The 18,122-nt window shown below is 40.4% G+C and overlaps 1 protein-coding gene across 2 annotated transcripts in view; it reads left to right on the top strand.

Annotated features, from left to right (window-relative positions):
* Window positions 1-18,122, top strand: part of PTPRN2 (protein tyrosine phosphatase receptor type N2) — a 1,309,069-nt gene that overhangs the window by 1,215,404 nt on the left and 75,543 nt on the right. For both annotated transcript variants that reach the window (XM_073581608.1, XM_073581607.1), the window contains 2 exons: window positions 6,528-6,675; window positions 7,600-7,673. In XM_073581608.1, the coding sequence (XP_073437709.1) occupies window positions 6,528-6,675; window positions 7,600-7,673 (222 nt within the window). The remainder of the gene's footprint in view (window positions 1-6,527; window positions 6,676-7,599; window positions 7,674-18,122) is intronic.

Here is an 18,122-nt window from a genome sequence, read left to right as displayed (position 1 = left end):
CTGCAATGCCTGCCCATGAGGAAAGGGACCTATGGAATCAGAAAAACTGTAGTACATTTCCTACATAACCTTGCATACCTAAGGTCCTGACTAGTGATGAGTGAGCTTGCTGGGAAAAGGTGTTATCCAAGCATACTCTTGTACTAATAGAGTATCTTTGGCATGCTCGAATACTATGATTGAGTCTCCATGGCTGCATGTCTCACGGCTGTTCGACAGCCGCAACACATGCAGGGATTGCCTGTTTGGTTTGGTCAGATAATACCTTATCCCTGAACGTTTGCTCCTCACTAGTTACAACCACTGTCATCTATCTTTCACTATATCAGTGGTCGTAGCCATGGATCTCTAAGGTCCTGCATTGAAGAAAGAGACATAGTGAATCAGAAAAACTGTGCTACATTACTAATTGGAGGTATTTGCTAATATTATTATTATTACCCCTACTACATATTGGGATAGGATCTTGGAGATGGGAATACAATATTAAGGCCAGGGTCAGACTTGCTAGAAACTCGGACGAGTCTCGCACATCAATACCCGGCACTACCGTCAGCACTCAGACCGGAGCGTTCAGCTGCATTTATTTCTATGCAGCTGAACGCTTCGGTCCGAGTACCGGTGGCAGTGCCGGGTATTGACGTGCGAGACTCGTGCGAGTTTCTCGCAAGTCTGACCCCGGCTTAAATTTGATTCTCATTGGATCAGTATAGAAAGTATTCATTTCCACTGTCAGCTTTATTTTATTCTACCACTGAGCCTCACTTGTAAAGTGGCGAAGTCCCATCCAATAGTTAGGCCCTTTTATCCCATCAGTTAGTCCACTTTTGCAAGTTGTCTCTGGTTTATTACATTTAAGCCCTCCTGAACACGTCCGTGTTACCAGTAGGTGTATCTGCTGTTTTTTGCAGTTTTTTTCTTCATAGATACTACACATACCCATTATAACCTATGTTGCTATACACATGTCCGTAGTTTTACATGGACCGTGTGTCGGTGCAAAAGGCACAGATACATGTCCGTTTTTTTTTCCGGCAGCACGGATGACAAGGGTCAATACAAGTCTATGGGGCCGTGAAAGACACGTACAGCACATGGATGGCATGCGTGTGTATAACTTTGCAAAGTATAGGTGACACTTTGTTTGTAATTTATTCCTTTATCCATACTGGAAAAATATTGGTAAATACTGGTAAAAACTGACCCACCGATTGAAAACATGCTGATGCAAAACACTGATGACACCGGTACCGGTTTTTCATATAGGTGTGTTATACAGACATGTGAAGGGGGCCTTAACTCTGCAGAGCGCAGGCATGAGGAAGCCTTGTGCAGCGCCTGTGTCAGATTGCTGATCTGTCACAGCGCTGTGTGATGTGTCAGATCAGCGATCTGACACATGACAGTTATGTCCCCCCTGGGACAATGTAATTAAATTTAAAAAAAGTGTAAAAATAATTTATAAAAAATCGCTAAATAAATTTTAAAAAATATTCCCTAATAAATTCATTTTTTGGAAATAAAAAAAACAAAACAATAAAAGTACACATATTTAGTATCGCCCCGTCCGTAGTGACCCGCCGTATAAAACTGTCCCATTAGTTAACCCCTTTAGCGAACCCCTTAAAAATAAAAATAAAAAGCAAAGCAAAAAATAATGCTTTATTATCATACTGCCGAACAAAAAGTGCAATAACGCGCAATCAAAAAGATGGATATAAATAACCATGGTACCACTGAAAACGTCATCTTGTCCCGCAAAAAACAAGCCATGACACAGCGTCATCAGCGAAAAAATTAAAAAGTTATAGCTCGCAGAATAAAACGATGCAAAAATAATTATTTTTTATATAAAATTGTTTTCATTGCATAAAAGCACCAAAACATAAAAAAATGACATATATGAGGTATCGCTGTAATTGTACTGACCCGAAGAATAAAACCGCTTTATCAATTTTACCGCACGCGGAACGGTGTAAACGCACCCCCCCAAAAGAATTTCTTGAAATGCTGGTTTTTGTTCATTCTGCGTCCCAAAAATCGGAATAAAAAGCGATCAAAAAAGTCACGAAACCGAAAATGGCACCAATAAAAACATCAACTCGTCCCGCAAAAAATAAGACCTCATATGACTCGGTGGGTCAAAATATGGAAAAATTATAGCTTTCAAAATGTGGTGATGCAAAAACTATTTTTACAATAAAAGCATATGACAGCTGCCAAACATAAAAACCTGCCATAAATAGTAAATCAAACCCCCCATTATCACCCCCTTAGTTAGGGAAAAATAATAAAATTAAAAAAATATATTTATTTCCATTTTTCCATTAGGGTTAGGGTTAGGGCTAGGGTTATAGTTAGGGCTAGGGCTAGGGTTAGGGCTGAGAATAGGGTTAGGGGTATGTTGGGGTTCGGGTTGGAGTTAGAATTGGGAGTTTCCACTGTTTGGGCACATCAGGTGCTCTCCAAACGCAACATGACGTCTGATCTCAATTCCAGCCAATTCTGCTTTGAAAAAGTCAAATGGTGCTCCTTCCCTTCCAAGCTCTGCCTTGCGCCCAAACAGTGTTTTACCACCACATATGGGGTATCGGCCTACTCAGGACAAATTGCAAAGCAACTTTTGGGGTCCAATTTCTCCTTTGATCCTTAGGAAATTAAAAAATTGGGGGCAAAAAAATCATTTTTGTGGGAAAAAAATATGATTTTTTTATTTTCACGCCCTGGCGTTATAAACTTTTGTGAAGCACTTGGGGGTTCAAAGTGCTCACCACACATCTAGATAAGTTCCGTGGGGGGTCTAGTTTCCAAAATGGGGTCACTTGTGGGGGATTCCACTGTTTAGGTACATCAGGGGCTCTCCAAAGGCAACATTACCCCCAGAGACCATTCCATCAAAGTCTGCTTTCCAAAACGTCACTACTTCCCTTCCGAGCCCCGACATGTGCCCGTACAGTAGTTTTCTCCCACATATGGGGTATCAGCGTACTCAGGACAAATTGGACAACAACTTTTGGGGTTCAATTTCTCCTGTTACCCTTGGGAAAATAAAAAAATTGGGGACTAAAAGATGTTTGTGGAAAAAATATTATTTTTTTATTTTCATGCCCGGGCGTTATAAATTTCTGTGAAGCCCTTTGGGGTTCAAAGTGCTCACCAAACATCTAGATAAGTTCCTTTGGGGGTCTAGTTTCCAAAATTGGGTCACTTGTGGGGGATTCCACTGTTTAGGTACATCAGGGGCTTTCCAAACGCGAAATTGCGTCCGATCTCATTTCCAGCCAAAAAAGTCAAATGGCACTGCTTCATTTCCAAGCTCTGTCATGCGCCCAAATAGTCGTTTACACCCACATATGGGGTATCAGCGTACTCAGGACAAATTGCACAATAAAAGTTAAATTTTCTTTTTTTTTTAAACATTCAAAAAATTCCTGTGACGCACCTGAATGAAATGTGATGTGGTCCGTAAAAATAAAATGGTGTTGCAAAAATGAGAAATTGCTGGTCAACTTTTAACCCTTATAACTTCCTAACAAAAAAATTTTGGTTCCAAAATTGTGCTGATGTAAAGTGTTTATATGTGAAATGTTACTTATTAAGTTTTTTGTATGCCGTATCTCTGTGCTTTAAGGGCATAAAAATTCAAAGTTGGAAAATTGCGAAATTTTTGCCAAATTTCATTTTTTTTCACAAATAAACTCAAGTTATATGAATGAAATTTTACCACTAGCATGAAGTACAATATGTCACGAGAAAACAATGTCAGAATCACCGGGATCCATGGAAGCATTCCAGAGTTATTAACTCATAAGGGGACAGTGGTCAGAATTGTAAAAATTGGCCCGGTCATGAACGTGCAAACCACCCTTGGGGGTAAAGGGGTTAACATTGGTCCGAGTGCTATTCAATTTCTTATCGCATAGCACTCGTCTGTTTTTTTCGCTAGTGTGATGCCGGCCTTATACTACTATGCTGTTATACTGTTATAATAAAGTCCCAGTTATTCACAAATATGTGACTGTGATGGCTTCCAGCAAATATTGTAAAAGGATCCACTGCGCCATTTGCTCAATGACACAAAACAACAGAGGGGGCAGAAAAGTGGGTTTCTGCTCTTATACTCAGTTGTCAGCTTTTGCTATCAGCTGTTACAAAGCCAGATTTCTTGGATATTTCTGTGTCACCAAAAATCCGTTAATATGGTACAGTCTTTTCACTGAGCCATCTGTGTGGTAATGTGGAGTTAATTAAAAGCTGCTGCATTTGAACCATTTTATAAGAACCATTGATTGATTCAGCTTAACCCTTACATTTCTTCTGCTTCATTTAATACACTGGCAGGATTTCTCATATTTTCAAATAACAGATATAAGAGAAACTGTTAGAAACACAAAGAACAAAAATCAATCAACTAAAATAAACAAAAACAACAGTTCATCATAGTAAAGTAAAGTGATGGAAGTTTTTGACCTTGTTTTTACAGGCTGGGTTTTGTCCCGTTTTTCTGTTCTGGTTTTTATACATCCTTTTGGTATATATTGAAGAATGTGCATAAAAAGAAGAATGTGCGCATAAAACACTGATTGTATTGAGATTACAAGTGACACGTCCCCTACATTATGCTGCTCTCAGATTAAATAGCTAAATCCTGCTGACAGATTCCTATTTAAAGTTACTTTCTCAGGCACAGTGTTAGTATGGTTGTTATAGAGGCTAAAAAGATTGTATAGCCCATTTAAAATGGATTTTGGGAGTGACAGACTCCCTTTAATGTCTTTTAATGGGCCATATATACTATAATCTAAAAGAAAAATTGCTATATGCTGTATGTCTGCATGACAAAAAAATTCAGTGTTCTCTGGATGTCCCAAATGAGACCCGTTTTCCAAAAGACGCCCTGAATTTTGTGCTTTGAGAAATAGACACAATGCATGAGACGGTACCTCACCAAGGGGGTCAAAATACAGTGTGCGGTACTATTTTGTGCATCACTTTTTGTTCGGCGGTATGATAATAAAGCAAAAAATAGATCTAATGTTCAAGTTAATTTATAAAAAAAAAAAAGATAACAAAAGTGACTTCAATTAAAAAGATGGACTGACAATGTGCATTACGACCACAAAAAAGTGCTAGTCACAATGGAAATGGATCCAAAGCTACAAGTGTCCCATAAACCGATAGAAATAATAATCTGTTCCCAAACTTACAGAACAAACTTATTTTATTTAATTAGAAAAATAAATGTTTCAGTGCAAGAATTCTAGGACCTTCTTCCTTTTTTTAACCGTGTGGTGACGCCCAGAAAAATCTGTCTTGTATGCTATTTGTGACTGCACTCCTCCAGACAGTGCCAGCTCTTGTCACAGTCATCAGTATTCATCATGTCTAAGAACCTAATTGAAACATAATTAAAATCAGTACTGTAAGTGGCATTCGAGGGTACTATGAATGTATTTACCAATCAAATATTCTAATTAGACATTTCTTCGTTCAGTTAATAGAAAGGGCACAGTACTCAACTTCCACCAGGGCCATGTCATGCTGTGGTCACAAATTATCAAACAGCAGGTTCTTTGAAGAGATACAAAAGATACCAACTGGCATTTACCCTTGATTACAATATATCAAGCCCTCTAGGTATTTTTGGAGTATTTTGTGACTGATGGTGGGCTAGATGCATCTGACATGTTTATGCAATGAGCCGGGAACGCAGATTTTAACGTAATTGAAGACCACTTTCTTAAGACACTTTCTTTGGTCTGAAATCACACTTGTAATTTTTTTTATGCAGTTTTTAGATTCAACAAGAAGAAAAAGTTTGTCTGTCCTTTTAAATTTTCCATTACTTTTTTACTGATTCCAAAATTCCAAGCGTGGTTCCAATCTTAGAGAATATTTTAGAGAAAAAAGACCACGGTGTTAGGAGCTTTGGCGGACAGAAGTTAGCTTCACGCCAGGTTCACACGCTCAGTATTTGGTCAGTAGTTTACATCGGTATTTGTAAGCCAAAACCAGGAGTGGGTGATAAATCCATAAGTGGTGACATGTTTCTATTATACTTTTCCTCTGATTGTTGATCTCCTGGTTTAGGCTTATAAATACTGATGTAAAATACTGACCGAATACTGAACATGTGAATGTGGCCTAAAACCAATGGGAAATATAATTCAGGCTCTAATCAACTGTTGTTGCATTTCTGTCTTTTACCAGTTTTTTTTGTTTTTTTTCAAAACACAACATGTTACTGATGTGGTTTTTAGACATGTGCCCATTGGGGTATCTTTAAATAACAGGGAAAACAAACAGAAAAAAAAGGTTTGTAAAAAGTAAATGCATAAAAGAGGCCAGAATAAATGTTGAACTCCGCTCACCTCCAAGCATTACCTACTAAAGTCCTGCTGCCACCTCTCAGTTGTAAAATTGTTATGTATTTGTGTATGTCATAGAGCTATATTTTTAAATGAGAACAAAAACAACATTATGTAAGTTTTAAGGTTGAAATCTTTTATTTTTTTGTTTCCTTCTAGTCTTATATGGAAGATCACTTGAAGAATAAGAATCGCCTGGAGAAAGAATGGGAAGCTCTATGTGCATATCAAGCAGACATTACTGCAACAAACATCGCGCAGAAGCAGGAGAATGCTGCAAAGAACCGTTCTCTCTCGGTGGTCGCATGTAAGTATCATTGTTAAATCAACTTTTATGTCCAGGCAGAAAATAGCCAAAAATATGACATTTTTGCCAATGCGGTTAAAGCCTTGGATGTTTCTAATTGGCGTGCAGGGATAGTAGTCGCACACATGACCAAAGCCCCTTTGCCATTTAAGAACATAACAGTATTTGAAATCATACATAGCACAGGATCTCAAAATTACTCTTCTGGAGGTCAACTGCCTTAGGCTACTTTCACATTTCCGTTTTGAAGCATCAGGCGCGATGCGGCGAAAAATGGAAAAACCGGATCCGGCGCCTGCTGCCACTGGATCCGGCTTTTTTCCCATAGACTTACATTATCGCCGCATTGCGCCTGATGGCCATGCGGCGTGTCCGGCTTTAGCCGGAAACGGCAAAAAATGCCTGTCCGGCGTCTGCAAAAAAACGTTCCATGCAACGTTTTTTGACAGCGCCGGACCGCTTTTTTGCAGAGCGCATGCGCGAAGACTCTCTTTCCCTCTCCCTCTCCTGCACCGTATCCGGCAGAAACAGATGATCCGGCGGGCTGGAGTCTGAACAGATTTGTACTTAATCATCTGTATGCCGACATTAATTCTTCTAGCAACAACAGAAATGCTGATGTTATGAAAGCATATCCTTCAGTGAAAAATCGTTTCTGTGAATATTATGCAAACGATAAAAGAATTGTCCAAGGAAAGCTAGCTTTAAAAAAAAAAAAAGATATATATTCATATCATTACCCTCATCTTCATCTTTGTTCTTACTGTTACCCTGTCCCCCCTGCTCTCCCCATCTCGACACCCAGGATATGGCATCCAGTTAATCCCTGACAGAGGCGAGTCATTTCTTGCCATACTCTGTGTGTAAGGATAAAGGGCCTACACAGGACAGAACCTAATAATATTATTCTTTTTGTCCTAACAGATGACCACAACAGAATCATCCTGAAGGGAGAGACCAGCCATGACCACTCTGACTACATCAATGCCAGCCCAATAGTGAGTATTATTTTTTTATATTACGCTTCATTAAAAGCCTGAAATATGTCCAGATTGCATATCTGCACATTAGCTCATTGCCCACTTAATGATGGAATTGTGAGATACTAAGAAAGTTGGTATTGCTTATATCATGACTTGATTATGGATAGAATAAGGTGGTGGCACCAGAGAGACAGAGCTCTTTCCTCTAGAGGAGGGCTATTTTTCATGCATTTTGCCAGAGAACATTGCCCTGAAGAACCCGTACCACCTGAATCCTCGATGGAGAAGCAATAACTGTTGACAGACACCCTGCATGTAACAGGCAAGAAAACAATGTGGGAGATATTTTGACATAAAGATACAGAGAATTACTGATTCACTAGGAGAACAGTGATGGTGAGCAACGCTTGGTATAACTTTATATTGGTCAGGTGCATGTGGTAGACTTGTCATTTACTGACCTGTGAGTCAATCCCACAAAGCCCATCTTTTTGGGTAAAGAGAAGTTTTTACCTATCTGTGGGATAGGTGATAACATACAGCTCAATGGAAGTCTGACTGCTAGGACCAATTAGGAGAACAGGGCACTTTTATCCCTGGTAGTATGGAGCAGGAGTGCACATGCCCAACCGTCGCTCCTTTCATTCCCTATGGGACTATTGAACGCAACAATCATTTTCTTTTTCTTCCGGCACCCCATAGAGATTGAAAGGCGCGGTGGTCAGGCATGTGCTGTCCCGCTGCATTTTGATCATTCTGCTAATTGGTCCCAACAGTGAGACACCAACCAATCTATCAGCTATCACCTATCTCGTGGATCGATGATAATTTCTCTTCATCAGACTCATTGGTAATCTTCTTCATCCTTGTAAGTGGCAGAGAACTGAAGTGCTACATTTCTGTAGTATTGTAGATGGCAACATGAACCTGGTACATATCACCTATGGAGGCAGGGAAGGGTCACCAAGATTATCACTTATACACAGTAGATAACATTTTCAGATGTCTATAAATACTCTAATAAATTTGTGCTAAATGTTTTAGATCTGCTTGGTTTGAGGTATCATATGAGGACGACAAGTATATTTTCTAATAGATTATTATTATTTCCTTATACAGCACCATTGATTCCATGGTGAGGAGGGGTTACATACTAAATACAGATATACCTTACAGCAAATAAACTAACAATGATAGACGGGTACAGAGGGAAGAGGACCTGGTCACCAAACCATCCTCCTCTGGATCAGAGTCTCTAGATATAACTCCACTCGCAGCTTTAATCCCATTAGGCTTTTTGAAGCACTGAAAATCCAAAAAGAGGCCATTTATATTCAGAATGCAAATTCGGAGAGATCCCGATTACCGAATGCCTTAGATTCTTATAGATAATAAAGTATTTCACCTTACAAACTGGCTTCCTTAAAAATGTCAATAGAATTTTATAGATTAGTTCATATTTTAGTCCTACTGTAATTTTCCATAAACCCTTCAAAACTTCCTTTTTTCTCCTTCAAATTACTTTGTCAAAGCATCAGACAGGGGGCTACCACAGTCACTTTGACCGCAACACATATCGGTCGTGAGGGTAAAGATGGTCATGTGTAGCTGCTACGTCGCGGCACAGTACAAGTGAATGATTCGATTTGCAACCCATAGGGTACCGCCACAACAAGCTTATTACAAAAAATCCAATTGCGTCTAGTTTTTTTACAACTTGGTTTGGTCAGTAGCAGTACCATAGGGGTCGCAGCATGGTCTGTATCAGCGTGATCTGTATTATGGCTAAAGTCGCTGTGTAGCCTCAGCCTTACATGATTGTCCTTGGTCCCAATATATAAGCCATACTACCCAACCAGTAGACTTGACATGAGCTGCAGTATATCATTACATCATAATTAGTGATGAGCGAACGTGTTCTGATAAGGTGTTATTCGAGCATTCTCATGTGCTAAGTGAGTGTCTTCGGCGTGCTTGAAAAATATGTTTGAGTCCCCGCGGCTGCATATCTCATGGCTGTTCGACAGCCACAACACATGCATGGATTGCAATCGGTCTATATCATTGATTCCTACTACTCATTGATTTTTGGAGCCTGGTCAAAACATTCCCACAAAACATCAGAATCAAGAATTGTCGTTTTCACAGAAGTCCTAATAAAATTATTTCAGCCTACAGAAAGATGCTGGCATGTTGACAGGCAAAACTATAGAATTGTAGAATACTTTACCTCTTTTGAGGACAATATGAAAGAATGGGAGTAAGAGTGATCAAAGGGGGGAATTTTTTTAGGGGTTATCTAAAAAGTCTACTGTACATAATTATATAATTACTATAAAATTACAGTATAAAAATGTTTATATGCGGTGATGAACCCGCCCGTCGGCACCCCACCTGACGTCACTATTACGTCAGAAAGATCACATAGTACGGTCTCCCCAATTGCACCAACGTGATGTTCCGCAACACCTGGGGATACATAATGGCAGCTTGGCACAGTTTTCAACAGACACTACCTGTTCACATGGGCCCAGGGAGGCACGAGGAGTAAGAGGATGTAGCCCACGTAGTCACTGACGTGGCACCACACTCGCTCATAACCTTGACAGGCTGAGAGGCCCCTTTCACTAGCACCAGTGAAACAGAGCACTGCTAGCCTGGTAGGACCACCACGAGTTCCTTGTTAAATATGAGCCCGGTCCATTAACGGGATTATATCAAGCCAGAAACCACCCCGATATCATGGAAAGATGAACCGAGAAACGAACATGTGGATTCGTGGATTTTGAGATAAAAGAGCATACCAAGGCTAAATTATATATTTAATTGCCTTAAGGGCACACTAGACAATGCACTTTATACACAATGGTTATACATATACAGTCGTCAGATATGCAAATATAACAGTGGTAGTACAAAAGAAATTAGCAGATGGATTATGTAAATTACTAGTTTGATGTTAAATCATGTGTGTGCTGGGACGCAGGGGGGCATAGGCTACCAGCTGGTTCCTAGGTCCTTCACATCACATTGCTCGATGTGGCCCCTAGTTTCAATTTGAACCGAGGGACAGGGACAGGGACATAACAGAGGGACAGAGACCACATGGCCTTGCACTAGCTTTTATTCTCTTTGGGTCACTCCTATATTGCCCTCTGGGCTGACCCTAAATGCCCTCCCCTTGCCTCTAGCAGCTAAAAACTGCAAAACTTAAGATGGGTCATAACTCATTAATGAATGGTCCTAAGATGCGGTTTTGCAGCCATCGGATCTGGCCGGGCCTTTGCTATGCGTTAAGACCAAACACAGTTTTGCTACCTGGCTCCTACCAGCTATTCTACATATCTCTCCACCCTGTACTTCTAAAACCAATCGAGACCCTAAAAGGCATTCAGTCCATTCCAAAGATCTCAAAAGTGTAACTGGTGTGTAACCAGGACCTAGAATAAGTCCATATTCTCCTTATGAAATTTTAGCTGACTCAACAAAGCAGTTCAATCACAGGGTATCCATTTTGCAAGGAAGCCTTTTGTTCTGAGTTTAGCTGGCTAAAGGTGTGAGATCTGTCACTCACAGCCTTTTGAGGCTTGACCCTCTGCTGAGCTAGGTGTCCTGTTCCAGCTGCACAAAGGAAGGATTTTTATAATCTCATCCCAAATAGGATATAAATGATTGACATAAAATTATATCTCCAATAGTTTTCACATATGCACACTATCATTGTGATGATACTATAGTAAAATACATTATAGAGACCAAAGTTTTGGGGCACAAGTCTTAATCATTGAATTCAGGTTTTTCATTCGGTCCTATTGCCATAGGTGTCTAAAATTCATCACCTAACTGTGATATATGTGGATCGCCCCGTGCCAGGGCCATGGAGTACTTGGTACCGGGCCCGTGGGTTTCAATGGGAGATGTCACGGCAGCTGTGACCCGGTCCGTGGCCCTGGGCGTCCATTGTAAAAGGGGAAGATGTTGAACGTGTGGATGATGATTAAAGTTTATTAGTGAATGATTCGTGACGCCACCTGTGGTGTTCGGTAATGAAGATGTTAAGTCGACGCTGCAGACAGCTCCTCTGGGACAGATGGTGTGGTGCAGCAATGATGTTGTAGCCCTCCACAGGTAGGGCAGTATTCCCAGGGCAGTGTAGGTGAGGAGGTAGGGAGGAGACATAGATGGTGCAGTGTCAGGCACTGCGATGTAGCAGTGCTGAGTGTGTTGGCGCAGGAATAAGTGGAGGATACCAGGGCATGTAGTTCCAAAGCTTTACTCACAGTCTGTTGTGCATACAGGTGCCTGCCTCGGTGCCGTGTCCTCCAGGTCAGGGGCTCAGCCAACCTCCAGACAAGATGAAGTACTCCGTTCCAACACTCCACCAACATATGTGCCTTTTCTGAACGTCTCCCTCCTTAGCGCTCGTAGTGAAGTACTCACAGTACTGAGTTACACTGGAGTTCCTCCTTTCTGATGTTCTTAGAACTCTACTTGTACGGCAGACAGCTGTAGCCTGCTTCGGGGACTCCTTGCTACTAAGTCCCAGCTCACTCTCGTTGCTGTTGTGCCCCCAAGTCTTGTGTGGGAATAAAGTGGTGACAACTTCTATTCCTCTGGTGTCTGTCGCAGGACCATTAGTATCCATACAACCTCGGGGACCAGACCCCGGCCTTGCGCTGAGAACTTGAGGAAGGGCTCTGCTCTATCCCTAATCCTTAGTTCTCTTCTTCTCCTTACGTTCCGTACAAAACTATCTTTCTTATGGAGAATTAGGCTTTCTGAATATCTCTCTCCTGTGCCAGCAGACTCAGGTCACTGAAGTCTGCTTCAGCACTTCCTTCAATCCATCCCACTCAGGGGATCTTCTTTCCCAGACTGACCTAGTCCTTGCTACACTACTATGTTGTGTGGGATGCAGGTGTTGGAGTGTGGTCAGGTGTCTCCACCTTACCTGAATGGTGGGGTACCACACCTCAGGAGAGGAGAAGGTGCAGTACCTCTGTTGCGACTGAACCCTCAGGGGCGCCACATATGCCTTTGCTAATATTTATGACTGAATGGCACATGGTTAAAAGCTCACTGATACCAGTGTTGTCCTGTAATAAAACTGCACTGGTGTAACAAGTCAGGTCATGACATTTCTTCCCTTCCTAAATATTTAATGTTCAACTTTGAGTCTTATTATTGAAAAGTAGAAAGAACCGTAGAAACTCAGCCATGAAGTGGAGACAAAAGTTATGTTACAGAGCTGGGTCACCGAGTGCTGAGAAGCAGAGGGCATAAAAGTCATCAACACTCTGCTGACTCCATAACTGCAGAGACCAAACCTCCTCTGAGATTAACATCAGCACAACAACGGGAGCTTCATGGCACGGGATTCCTTGATAGAGTAGCTGCATGCGATCCTAATGTCACCAAGCACAATGCCAAACATCAGACAGTGTGCAGCAGCCACCACTGGAGCAGTGGAAATGTGTTCTGTGGAGTGATCACACATCACTATCTGGCAACTAATGGATGAGTCTGAGTATGGCGAACGTTACCTGCCTGACTGTATTGTGCCCGCTGTAGAATTTGATGGAGGAGGATAAAGCTATGAGGTTGTATTTCACAAGTTTTCCTTGGCCCCTTTATTCCAGTGATGGGAAATTTTAATGCTTCAACATACCAAGACATTTTGGACAATTTTAGCTTCCAACTTTGTGGGAACGGCTTGGCGAAAGCTTCTTTTCTGTTCCTCATGACTGTGCCCCAGGGCACAAAGCAAGGTCCATAAAAGAATGGTTGGGGAAGTTTGGTTTGAAAGAACATGACTGGCCGCACAGAGCCGTGATTTCAATCCCACCAAATGGGGCATGAGCTAGAACAGGGATTTTGAGCCAGTTCCGTCTGTCCAACATCAGGGTCTGAGCTCACAAATGCTAATCTTGATGAATGGAAGAATTTCCCATAAACACCCAAAGATGTCCTCAGATATAATGTTTCAAAAGACATCAATGATGTGTATCAGAATTCCCCTTTAATGCTACATTTTAAGTTTCAAATTAAACTTGATGGACCTAGGTCTTTACTCAACCTAGGTAACTATGTAACATTCACCTTTCAAGAAGTCATTTGATTAACACGCAAATAAATGTCATCTTTGCATTGCTATAATTGTAGGAAGAGAGTGTCTGAATACCGAACATTAAACTATTCCCGGTTACAGGAGGTAATATAACTGTATGTCATGATTCTAATAGCAACAACTTCCCATTTACATCAGCTCACTGCAAATATCTTCAAATGTGACATTAAGTTACGGAGGCGACTCTGCAATTAAAATGCCTTTTTACCAAGCAATGATTTTAGAAGATAAATGGCCGCAAAAAAAAAGTGAGAAAAACTTGAAAAATGCATATGATTGCTTTGACATTAAGCAGAAACCATTACACTCTCCATTGTCTCACTAAGACAAGCAATATTAAAGGGAATCTGTCAGTAGAATCAACCCTCCTTGGCCATCTTTATGGGCATGGAGATCATAGTAAGCTGAATAAAATGATACTTTGATATCTGTGATCTTATGTCTTATTCCAGAGAAATAAAGGTTTTTCTTATATGTAAATAAGTTGATAAGATCTATGGACCCGACACAGATCTCCTGGAGATTCTGCCTCCAGAACTAATTTTAAGTGAAAGGGAGAGTTGCCAGTGTGAGACATGTAGATCAAGAGAGCAGACTGTTGGTTATTACATGACTCACACTGGTAACGCCCCCTATCATTTAAAATAAGTTATGAAGTCAGATCCTCAGTTTGAGTGACAGTCAGTTTAATTTTTATTCAATATATCCATAGTACACGTGAAAATAAGCAACTTTGTAATATATCTTATCGGAGAAATCTGCTACTTTCTCTGCCAACATTGATCAGTCATTATCAAAAATTCTTAATTCGAGGTAAAATCTGTATTCGGTGAGGACAGACTTTCCCATGACTGAGATAGGAGAATGCATCTGGTGCTGATGAGATTCTATGTAGATAGGAGAGGAAGAGGAGGGACTTTAATGTCAAAACAATCCGATGCGTTTTTCTTTAAATTTTGTTTTGCATCTGCTTACCTTCTAAAATGATTACTATGTAAGAAGGTCATATTAAGCATATTAATTGTGGATTCGCCTCTGTAGCTTAATGTCACATTTCAAGGTATTTGCAGTGAGTTGATGTAGATGGGAAGTGGTTACTATTAGAATCCTGACATTATAGTGTCACATTGCTTTCTGTAATGTACGATATTCAGATATTCTCTTCCTACTATTATAACACTAAATGGATGACATTTATTTGTGCTCTAATCAGACCACTTAATGGATTGAACTACCAGTGCTATTTAATTCGCGTCTACATGAAGAACTATTGATGAGCTTGTTATTGACTGGCCATTGATTCCCAAATTGATTTAGCTTTTGTTGGCTTCTAGGAAACCACTTGAGTCACACATTTATCTCTGATTTATCCTCTTCAACACTTATATAAACCCAATTTAACTGTACTTATTGTGACCGTGGCTGATCTCTTTATCATCGGATTTTATAATAGGGTTTACTCATTAATAGAATTTTCAGTAACACTTTTAAGAGCAAACTTTTACAACACAATCACTATTCATCTTTGCACTAAACTGCTATGAAACTTTATTGCAAAAAAAAGACCCGGTTATTGTAATATCAGCCACACAACAGGGCATAACAAATGATTGTTACAACACCCAGCGTCACCAGGAATGATCCTAAAGAGGGTACGGAGGTTTCAGTCACGCCCTATACCTAGAGGTGCCAAACTTTAGAATAAAGTTGCTAAAAATGGATAATGTCCACCATAATGAATGTTTGTCAGGTGAAATGATCTTTTTGATCATGTGGAACAAAGACAGACATGTCTATTAGTCAGAAAACCGATGTTTCATTGGACAGAGGATCTTTCATCCATGAATGACTTATGTATAAAAGTTTCCAGAAATATCTGACCTCCCTCACCTGGTGTCATGGAGCATGTATGGACAGTCTGAAGGCCACCACAAATTACACGCAAGTGTCCAAATCTACCGATCTTCAGACCCTCTGATGTATATAGTGGTCTCCCGACAGATGATGTTGGAGGAGAAAAAGATTGGGCAGTTCTAATTTCAACAAAGCCGCAGGATTGATAAGCCGCTGTCAGAGGAGTCTGGCAGAAACTTTATCATCTCTCCCCATTGAAAACACATGAACATAGAGAACTCATGGATATGGATGGGTAGAGAGAGAACCATTATATTAATAAGTTTTCTAATCTAAGCAGATTTAAAGTAAATATCGGCAGTTTTTTTTATATGTAATCTGACTTCAGCATGATGTAGGGACAGATGCCCTAGTTCCAGAAATGTGTCACTTGGATTACTGGGTGCAACAGTTGTGATAGAATCACAGTTTTCTATGCTTCAGATCAAGCAGAGTTCAGTATGCTGAGCTGTTTATAACCCGCTCACATCAGTGATTGGCAGCTTTCTGTGTGCATTAAATACAGTATTGACAGATAACTGTTAATTATTGGTGTGGGCGTGGTTGGACTAGAAAGCACGAGACACCTAGTCCCCTCTGCTGGAAAAACAATGATTCTATTGAAACAGCAACACACAACCCAGTAAGTGACGCATAACTGGAATCAGGCCCTCAGCCGCTACATCATGGTGTTCTCAGATTACATAGCAAAAACCTGGTGATAAATTCTCTTTAAGTATATTTTTTCAGCTGCAAAACTCCTATGATTCTTTAAAATCCTGGACAATCCCTTTTATCCCATGAACTATGTAAAGAAATATACAAAAATGTATATTAAAGTCCATTTATTCTCTTATAAATATAAGAAAACGGTCTTTCAAGTCACCAATGCAATTATTAAATGAATTGTTTTGCAAGGAACTATTTAATCTACTAATTTCCTTACATGATCTAGTAGGTTGGAATTAGGAGAAGGCCCAAACTCCTTTTGTATTTCCAATGTTGATGAGTCAGTTTTTTTTTTTTACTTAAGCTTGTAATTTTATAATTCTAAGAACTGTTTTTTTCCAAACCAAACCTGGAGCTCTCCTGGACATATTTATTTGTTTAGACCTTGTCTGGAAAATACGGGATCTACGTCTACATGAGTTACTATTATTGGTGCTTGAGGCCACCATAGCTTTGTACAAGATGAAATGCAATCAATTGCTTACTCATTTATTTCTTACTAGTTGGTTACCCTTGAGTGGGCAATAAATTAGATTCTTTGCATGCCGTTATTTATTTTCAAGGAAAATACCCCATACATCAAAAATGGTAATAGATTAGAGTCAATTGATTGTCCTAGATGGTAACATATGTTTATAGATTTGACCTGTGTGTTTGTCAACTTTAGAAGATGGATGCATGATGATATTATAAGACTTGCCTTTTCGTTAGACTTGGTGTCTAGATCCGGGCAATTTATTTCTTCTGCTTATAACTGAGTTGAGGTGAAATATTTCTCCCACAGTACAATAACTGTTGGCATGGTTTTCTGCAGTGTAACCCAACCAGTCTCTCATATGGCTCCTCAGTTATTGGCGGGGACGCTAGTGGCATGAAATAGAATAATCCACTTTCCGTAGAGGTACTCCGGATCAGCATTCCATTTAAAGCTTTCTTCTTTATTATTCAAATGTATAAATACACAGCTCAAAAAAATAAAGAGAACAATAAAATACCACATCCTAGATGTCACTGAATAAAGTATTCCAGTTGCAAATATTTATTCATTACATAATGGAATGCGTTGAGAATAATAAAAAATAAAAATAATCAATGTAAATTAAAATTAATATCCCACGGATGTCTGGATATGGAATAGTACTCAGAGGTGGAAAATCAAGTTATAGGCTGATCCAACTTCAGTGGAAATGCCCTAAGGCAAGGAAATGATGCTCAGTAGTGTGTGTCCTCCACGTGCCTGTGTAACCTCCCTACAACCCCTGAGCATGTTCCTGATAAGGCGGCGGATGTTCTCCTGAAGGATCTCCTCCCAGACCTGGATTAAAGCATCAGTCAACTCCTGGACAGTCTGTGGGGCAACGTGGCACTGGTGAATAGATCAAGACATGATGTCCCAGGGGTGCTCGATTGGATTCAGGTCTGGGAACATGCCGGCTAGTCTATAGCATCAATGCCTTCATCATGCAAGAACTGCTGGCACACTTCAGCCACATGAGGCCTAGCATTGTCATGCATCAGAAAGAACACAGGGCCCACTGCACTTGCATATGGCTTCACAATGGGTCTGAGGATGTCATCCCGGTACCTAATGCCAGTCAGGGTACTTCTGGCTAGCACACATGGAGGGCTGTGCGGCCCCCCCAAAGAAATGCCACCCCACACCATTCCTAACCAACTGTCAAACTGTCATGCTAGAGGATGTAGCAGGCAGCAGA

This window comes from Dendrobates tinctorius, unplaced genomic scaffold, assembly GCF_039654945.1.
Source record: "Dendrobates tinctorius isolate UK_male_01 unplaced genomic scaffold, ASM3965494v1 ptg000070l, whole genome shotgun sequence".
NCBI lineage: Eukaryota > Metazoa > Chordata > Amphibia > Anura > Dendrobatidae > Dendrobates > Dendrobates tinctorius.
Note: the sequence above shows the minus strand (reverse complement) of the source record. Positions and strands in the feature narration are given on the sequence as shown.